Raw genomic sequence first — 8,995 nt, forward strand, 5'->3', positions numbered from 1 at the left:
ATCCAACACATCCCTTTTATTAATTTAGAAAACACGGAAGAAAAGCAATAGGGAAAGTTTTAGCATTAAAAAAGGGATCCCGATTAAAAATCTATAGAACTTGTCTAGCAACATAAACTGATTTCTTTGGGTTAGAGATGACCCCATACAAAACCCCAAATGCAGAACACTCACAGTGCAGGAGAGTCTGGCTACAGACCACTTTTCTACTTCAGGTTAAACTCTTCCCCTAGATTCATGTATCCCACTGCTACCAGCTTCAAGATAAGTAGAATACGTAGCCTTCACAGTAATATTTCCCTTAAATGGTAATAGTTATGTTTTAGCTTTCAGACAGAAAAACACTCCGGGCCATTTTAGAAAGAACTCTAGGGTCATAGAGACTTATGGCTGACTCTTTAGAGCAAACTTAGAGCAGACTGCACAGCAGTTATACAAGCAATTAAGAAAAAAATCTCTTATTTGGCATTTCTCTATCATTTTCTCTCGGGCCTGTGACGTGAAGGCCATGCCCCGTTAAGCAGATGTAACGTACGCCAATGGGTTCTGCTTGGCTGAGATGAAAGACTTTCATGCTCCTGAATATAAAGCAATGAACAGTGTTTCCAGCTGTCCCTGGAAGGCCTCATCCTCTTCCCATCACAAAACTCGGCTCTTCAGCATCGTCTTCCTTCTCTTCCTCCTCCTTGCTATCCTCTTCATCATCCTCGCTGCTGCCTTGCTCTTGGGATTGCCCAGGTTCTACAAACACAAACAGGGTGAATGGGTGAGCTGTTCCCACCCGGCTTTTCTCCTCATTTCTCAACAAAACATTCTCAGGGGCTCAGCAAATGTGGATTAGGTCAGGCTAATTAGCACGGATGGGTAACAAATTCCCCTGTGTCTTCCTTGTTAAGCATCTCACAACTAAGCAGTCCCAGATACTCAGGGAACACGAACCAAGTTCTATTAATTCTACCAAGTGATGAGGAGCTCAGAATATCAAATTCTCCCTTGGGGAATTCTCTTATCTCCAACGTTACCAAGTCCATCACTGAATAACTCCACCTCCTCTCGAACATTATTTCCTTCAAAGAGAGATAGTCAAACACTGAGGTGATAGATTATCTCATTCCCAATCTCATCTCCTCGGGCTGGGATGAACTTTGAAGGATTGAGAAGAGCACTGGGAAGCCACAGGCAAGACTCAGAATATTCCTACAACCTATCCAAGTTCACAGAAACTCCACAAGGTGCCACAAACTTTTACAGACTGTTTGCTATACTGCAAGCACAGAAACTCATTAAGATATGCCTTCACAGAAAACTTTGTGAAGTCTGCTAAAAAAACAGGAAACATCTACTAAAAATTAAATAACCGATAATAAAAATGAGGTATGGCATGAAGTGGGACCTGAATCCAAGAGCCATTTTTCTGCTCTCCCCTGTTCCTCAGGCCCAGTCACACTCTCAGTGTCCTGACCAGTTCATGCAGGATTTAGGCTCAGTGGTCTGATGCCACCGCGTGGTGAAGTGCTGAACTTTGAGCGTTTATTTGGAGTTTGTTCATTAATGCAACCTCAGCAGCTGACCTCATTCAGTGCCAACCCTTATTCTTAATGTTTTTACTACAACAAAGATGAAACATGGCAATTCAGAGGTTTAATTTATTCATTCAAAAAGGAAGGCAAGTGTTTGCCTGCCATATCCAACAAACACACTTTAATTGATTTGAAAAAGCCTCTCAGATCACAACCCAAGGCACACAAAGCTAAAAAAAAAAGGAAAGGCTGCTCTCAGTCGACTAAAAATGGCTCAGAGAGGCTTCTCTCCCTCCTGATATTATTATTTTACATAGAGAACCACGGACTGTAAAGAGTTAAGAACTGTTACAAAGACCAGGGAGTTTGGATTCTGTCTTTCAGGAACTTGTGCCAAACAAAACCACTCCAGCCCCACAGCTGGTACAGGGCAATCCCATACCACAGTGCCAGTCCCTGCTCCAGCTCTCCTCTCTCCCAGCCACTCCCTAAGGGATGGGTATTCTGTTTGCTCACTCAAAATGAAAAGAAGTATGTTGACTCATACTGAAATTCTCCTCCCATTACAATTCATAAATGGGTAGCTTTAAAAATATGTATATAACAAGACCAAAACAAAACACCCAAAAAATTCACTCTGCTACATTCACTTGCTGTGACAAGTAAAATTAACCTAACAATTTGTCCTCCCATGTTTACATGGGAGGCTGGCAGTGGTTCAGCTGAAACAGATCCAATTCTGAAAAGCAAAGCACAAATAAGGTAGAACTGTCAGGCAAGTCACTGTTCCAGCAGAATTACCAGAAACTGCTGTAACTTTAAGCTTTAAGATTAACCATGTGTGTGCTAATTCACAAGGGACAACTATTTGAAAGAGTAAGCCAAAATATACTCACTGAAAAGAAGCAACAAGTATGCAAAAGTTTGAGTAAACAGTTACAGTGACATTGCTGAATATTAATTTTCAAGACTGCAGGAGAACTGAGGAAGTCAGGTTTTTCACCTTTATTTGTATGAAATAAAATAGTCCTGTGGAACAGATGGTACCAAGGTGGCTCAATTTCTTACACATAAAATTATAATTCATTTTCTTGCTGCCCAAGCTTTGCATTTTTTTCCACCTGTTTCCTCATACACATTCAAAACACACTTTAAAAAAGCACAGCCTTGAACAATCCTGCCTTTCTGAGCAGCTGAGGTTCTGAATCTGCAGTTCATCAGAATAGCTGGGGCAAAATATCCACAAACTCAGATTCCAGAGTTTGCTGTCCAAAATTCTCCCTAATAAATGGAAAATATTCACAAACAGCCAAGTTATTTGTAAGATTAAATCTCAACATAGATGGCTTTCAAAGAGGATTTTGAAACATTAGCTAAAATAACAAGCTTAAGCTCAGGCTTTAATCCATGTATTGAGAATGCTTGGGATGGGGGGTGGAACAAAACCTTCCAAGCTTCAATAAGGGAACAGAACCAAGTCCTGAGAAAAGTAAACTAAATTTCACTGACCTTTTTCCTGCTTCTTTTGTTCAAGTTTATTTTTCTTAGCTTGCAGTTTCTTCTCTTTTAACTTCTGGCTATAAAGCAAAGAAAAAAGACTCTCTGGCAAATCCAATGTTGTAAAAGCTGCACATTCATACACTGATAAAGGACACATTACAGACATCTTGGAAAAGCTAATTTCAGAAGAGAAGTTCAATTTAAATTTGGCCTCAACTGAAAATTCAGCAAGAGCAAACTTACAACATGATCAAAAGAAAGTTTTCTATGTTGTCTTTAGATTAATGAATTTTTTTAAAGTCTTTCATGACTCCACTGCAACCAGAACTATGATACACAAGAATCTCCAAGAACACAGATGGAACAAAAATGAAACTGCCCCCACATTTTAGCTACCTAGGCTAATAAATACAAAGAGAAAATGGTATTAAAAACCAGACTGCAGAAACTGAAATGGGAGAAAAAACTGGGCGAAAAAAATAACCACTAATATATACTTCAATTGAAGAAAATAAAAATAGTGCAGTATGCTCTGACCTTCCTCTTTGGCTGTACTTTCTCAGGATGTCAGGACCCCAGGAGCAGCACTGGGGGTGAGAGGGAATTTCAACTCACACAACCTAGCTCCCTTTGCCCAGCAAAGACAACCAGGTAAGTTAATGGCAGATACAGGCAGAGCAACCTGGCACTCATGCTCCTCTCTCAACAGCATAACTGAATTCTCTTGAAACAGAGAGCCAGGAGCTGTACCTGCTGGGTCAGGACACAGAAGGGTGGTGAGGGAAATTAGAGGGGCTCCTGCAGGCCAAAGCCACATCATTAGAGCATGGCAGGGGGACAAGGAGGTGTTAGTGTTTAGGCAGCATCTGCTGTTGGAACAGTTGTTCTCCATCTCAGCCAGGGAAGAGGCAGCAGGCCAGATCTGACTTGCTGGCCATCTGTTGGACCACATGAAATTAAACTAAGATGGCAACAGTGTTTGTGTTGTGCACTTTTGTGTTAACATGGCAGTGAGTCACTTTGCACAGGCCTTTCCACAGCAACTCTCAGCCACAGCATGCAAAGCAGCAAGGAAGAGGCTGCTCAGGGTCAGACCCTGGGAAAGAGCAGAGCCACAATTCCCTGCTATTCCTGAAACCTGTCCTGGACACAGAGAGTGGGATTTAAATTCTTGTGTCACTGCACTACAATGCTCAGGCTATTTCTCAGGAGCATCAATCTTGTAACAGTTTCATTTTGTCTAAAATTTAAGAGAAAGATGGATTTAGGATTTTTTTAGTATTTCCATCTAACTTATTAGACTTGGCCTGCCAGACATTTCAATGGGGTAGGCAGAAGCAGCCAACCCATGAAGCAGCACCCAGTTTTGCACTGAAACTGCTTGGTATCAAATGATTCAGACATAAATTTAAGCCAGATATAGACACAAACCTTTCCTGACACTGTTAAAACAAATATGCAGCAAGGCATGTTGCAGTCAAGACCACAGTGTCAGCAAAAACAGCTCAACCAGTCCAAAGTTATCCTGCAAGCAATGGCACAGAAAAGAAACCACCCCAGCAAAGCCTGTCAGGTTTACGGCTACCTTTGGAAACCAAACATTGACACTGACAAATTTAATTTCCACAGCCAGACTTCCCAGCTGATAGATGCAGACACAGAATGACAGTGTTTATCCAGAGCATGCAGCTACAGATGAGGCACAGGGAGTGAGGGTTTCCATGTCAAGCCTCCTGGGAAAAATCTGCCCTTACCGCTTCCTTCTGCGTTTTGCTGTTTGCTCTTCTGCAATCATCTTATTCCTCTCCAGTTTCTTCTGGAATTCCTCATCTAGTCTTTGCTGTAATTGATCACATGTCATACTTTGGTCACAATCTAAATTAAAATACTTCTTTTAAAAGTCATGTCCTTTTAGGGAGAAGTCTTTTAGCAAAATACAGAAGGGAGCTCTGCCAGATTTTGTCTGGCTTCTTTATACAAAGCCACGTTCCCAGGGATGACTCCTGTACAGACAGCATTTTTAACCTGCAACCTGAGCCAAACATTGAAACCTTCTGAGGGAGGAATCCTCACCAGAGCAGATGAGGGAGGTTGGGCTTCTGCCCTAATGGATGTTTCAGTAAAAACAAATGAATAACTGGGGACACAAACATTAACATATGGACTCATCTCGGCCAAGAGAGAGTATATCAATAGTGTTTTCTAAAAGAGGGGGTATTCTACTCGATCAAGACTTAAAAGAAACATCTTGACTCTGTGCACAGGCACCCTCTTTGTTTCTGTCTGTGCAAGGCAGCGTTATCAGGGATTTCCAGCTTTTAAAGCATTTTCAAGTCAGCCTGAGAACACACACATTCCCATGAGGCCTTACTGCGTGCCAGGACCCCAGGGAACACAGGAGATGGAGCATGTCTGACACAAAGCACCAAATGTTTCAGTACTGACACAGACACCACGGATTGCACACTCCTACAGACTCCTCTGACAAGGGGCGGCTCGGAACGGAATTATTTGTACATGACTTTCAAAGAAAACACAGATTTGCAACAAACAACCAACAGTTGGGGGAGCTATAAAGAGTTGTGCTGACCTTCTCAGCCATGGCATCCATGAAATCTTGCCTCTGGTACTCTCGCCGACGGAGGTGCCGGTACACGTGGAACTCTCCGCTCCCAGCTCCAGCACTGGAACCTGCAACAAGGAAGAGTTCAATCTGCTAGGAAAGGAGGTAAATACAAGCTCACAGATCACTACAGCTGGATGCTGAGGGATGGGACACGGGAAAGGGCACTGGCAGATGAAAATCTACCAACAGCATACCTAGTGTGTCACCATTTTAAACTCAGCTCCCAAAGTGAGCTGCAAACCCACCCATTTTTGGGTCACTGCAGGTTTACCCCCCTGGAGAGCCCACTCTGAGCTGCACATCAAGGCAGGCAAAGAGCTGGAGATGAAAAGCACTCCCCAGTCTCCTTAAGGCAGAGGTGAGCTGCAATACCCTGCTGATGCTGCTTCCAACTAATTTTTGGCATTTCTTAAACACAAAATAAATGTCAACAGAAAGGTGGTAAAAGGTGATATTGTACTTCTCCATGCAAGACAGATCCACTGACAGATTTTAACTGTTTCTTCATAAATTAAATCCCCACAGCTACCTCTTCCTGACATCAGTCTGCATGCTGAAGCCCTGCAGGAGCTTTAGGCATTACGCTCCACTCTTCCCCTGTCTCCCGAGCCCTTTCTCAAGGGAAAGCACAGGAATACAAGCCTCAAAGAAGACACCTAATTAAAACCCAGCAGTTGGGACTGCAACGGGGGTGCTCTTGATACCAACAGAGTCCCAGTACATCAAGTACTCCCAGAAAAACAAAACTATTAAACCCAAGCACACAGCAAAGCTATCCGAAAAAGCCAGGAGAGAATTCCAATAAGCAGATTTTATTCAGAAGCATAAAAAAACTTGAGTCTGAGGTCAATTATTCTGAAATAAGAACAAGTCAACCTCTAGAAAGGATGGAGGTCTCAAAGAAAGACAGAACTGCTACATGCAGCTAGTTTTTACCACAGCTAGTACATTTAATCCCTGAAGGTAGAAGTAAAGTGTACACAAAATGTTTGGGTCAGGGTCCTGGCACAGCTGCCAGCTCCCTACCTGAGCACACACAGTCACACCTGCTGCACGTGCCTGCTCCTCACAGCCTGAGATTCAGGCTCAAAGCAGTCAAAAGCAGGACTTCATACTGCCAATCTTCCAGAGCACTCTCAGATCCATGGAGAGAGGACAGATTTACTCATCATTTACTTGTCATCGCCAGAGCAGCAGCTTATTGCACTGCAGGCAGCCCACGTGCTGCAGTGCCACGGGCTTTGTTCTCTCTGCATTCTGACAGCCAGCAGAAAAGTGGAACCAGAGAACCAAATAAAACTTGAAAAAAATCAACCCTCAAAGCACCATTTCACACCTCTTTTCTGCAGCAAAATGAGCAGCAGAAAACCACCTCTGTCCATCCCTGCTAAACACTTTTCTAAGTTAACTGTGGCTGAGCCCAGAGTTATCTGAAGAACAGAATCTTTACCCATGACATCTCTAACGAACTCCGGGGGAGGCCGTGGTGCCCATTCGTTCAGTTTTTCAGGAATTGGGACAGTCTTTTCCTGCAAGAACAAACCAACCAGCCATCAGTATCTTCCAGGAGCAAAGTCTGCAATTTTAACACATTGTTGAATGCCTGACAAACGGCCTCTTCCACCAACTGACAGATCTCAGAGAGAGCACAGCTGCAGCAGTTTCTTCATGCACAGGGACCAGGAGCAGGCAGAAGAGGATAATCAGAAGGGATCCTCTCTGTCCCTCACATTCAGGCCTGCAGGACAACAAACCCCAGGAGGATTAGGGGGTGTCTGTGCCTCTTTTCAGCATGGCAACTAGAAGGAAGCATGTCAGCACCTCCACGCACTCACAGGAACTGAGTGTAATTCTGCTACCAGTAGTCTGGGAAACGATGGAAGGTGTTTGTGCACCTTCCAAGCCAGAGCTAGAGGACAGAGAAGAGCAGGGGAGGGAGAACACATGGTGCAAGGTCAGAGGAAGAACGTGGTGCAGGGAAGTCTCAGCCTGCTCCAGCACACACGGAGCAGGGGGTGAGAGTCTCCTCCTGGCGAAAACCTTCTCGGGAAAGGATCAAAACACTCAGTTAAGATGACCAGGGTCACGCTCCCGCACATTAAAAGCAGGAGACAGAGGAAGGACCAGCGGGTAAAGCACTGAGGGGCCTCTGGGCTCCCAGAGAAGCGTCTCTCTCCTCACAGCATCCCAGAAAAGACGGGTCCTTCTCCCCTCACAGCAATACAGTGTGTGGGGTCGGTCCCTCTCCCCCTGAGGAGCCGGCAAGGAGGAAGGGGGCGTGTGTCGATCCCGTCGTGGAACCGGGAAGGAACAAGGGGGGCTGGTCCCTCTCTCCTCACAGACCCCGGGGAGGGGGTGTCGGTTCCTCTTCCCTCACGGACACGGAGAGGAGAAAGGGCGGGCTGGTCCCTCTCCCCTCAAGGACCCCGGAGAAGGGGAAAGGGGTTTTAGTCCCTCTTCTCTCACAGAGCCAGAGGTGGGGGTCTCGGCGTCCTTCTCCCCTCACAGACACGGCGAGGGTCTCAGTGTCCCTCTCGCCTCACAGACACCGACACTGGGGCGCTCGATGTCCCTCTGCCCTCACAGACCCCGGGGGCTGGGTGGGGGTCTCGGTGTCCCTCTCCCCTCACGGACCCCGGGGGAGGGTCTCGGCGTCCCTCTCCTCTCCCGCCGCCCCAGGGCCGTGCCCCGGCGGGTGCCCTCACCGGGTTCCTCATGAGGCGCTCGAGGCGGAGGCGCTGCTCCTCGGCCGCGCTCCGGGGGATGACGAGCGGCTGCGGCTCCTTGCGGGGCCGGGGCGGCCGCGGGGCCGAGGGCGCCGCCATGTTCCGGCCCTGGCCGCGCCCCGCCCCCCGTGACGTCACGGCGCGCGACGCGGGCGGTCCCGTCATGGCGGGTGCGGGAGGGGCGGGCGGAGGCGGGAGGTCTGTGGAGGACCCCCGTGCCAGGGGCGGCCCTGCGGGGCCCTCAGCGCCAACAGAGCCGCGGAGTCGGGTCCGTGAGGGGAGAGGGACACCGAGGAAACACCTCTGAGTGTTGAACTCATCTTCTGCCCTATCACCACCGTGTCAACCAGAGCACAGAGTGCTACAAGCAGTTTTTCGAACGCCTCCGTGGACAGTGACTCCACCAGCCTGTGCCAATATCTAATCACCCTTTCTGTGAAGAAATTCCCCCTCCTAATCCGTACCCTGCAGCCCGGACGTAGGCTGAAGGCAGAGTGACCAGGCTGTGGTTGGAAGGGCCCTCAGTGGATCACCCAGCCCAAAGCCCCTGGCAGGGCAAGGTCACCCACAGCAGGTGACACAGAAACGTGTCCAGGTGGACAAGGAGACTCCATGGTCTTCCT

General features: G+C 46.9%; 1 protein-coding gene across 3 annotated transcripts; it reads right to left on the minus strand.

Moving 5' to 3' along the window:
- Positions 1-619: 619 nt before the first annotated feature.
- On the minus strand, positions 620-8,473 carry PRKRIP1 (PRKR interacting protein 1). Of its 3 annotated transcripts, none has more exons than XM_083875483.1 (7): positions 8,352-8,473; positions 7,097-7,175; positions 5,611-5,711; positions 4,775-4,860; positions 3,030-3,097; positions 2,194-2,259; positions 637-741 (listed from the first exon to the last, which is right to left on the minus strand). In XM_083875483.1, the coding sequence occupies exons 1-6, from the start codon at positions 8,469-8,471 to the stop codon at positions 2,216-2,218; spliced, it is 498 nt and encodes a 165-aa protein (XP_083731609.1). In that variant the 5' UTR covers positions 8,472-8,473; the 3' UTR covers positions 637-741; positions 2,194-2,215. The 3 variants fall into 3 exon arrangements, with proteins under 3 accessions (XP_083731608.1, XP_083731609.1, XP_083731610.1); XM_083875484.1 differs by having other exon boundaries at positions 641-741; positions 2,199-2,259; XM_083875482.1 differs by lacking the exon at positions 2,194-2,259 and having other exon boundaries at positions 620-741.
- Between the last annotated feature and the right edge of the window lie 522 nt (positions 8,474-8,995).

This window comes from Zosterops lateralis (genome assembly GCF_965231275.1).
Source record: "Zosterops lateralis genome assembly, chromosome: 19".
NCBI classification, from domain to species: Eukaryota; Metazoa; Chordata; class Aves; order Passeriformes; family Zosteropidae; genus Zosterops; species Zosterops lateralis.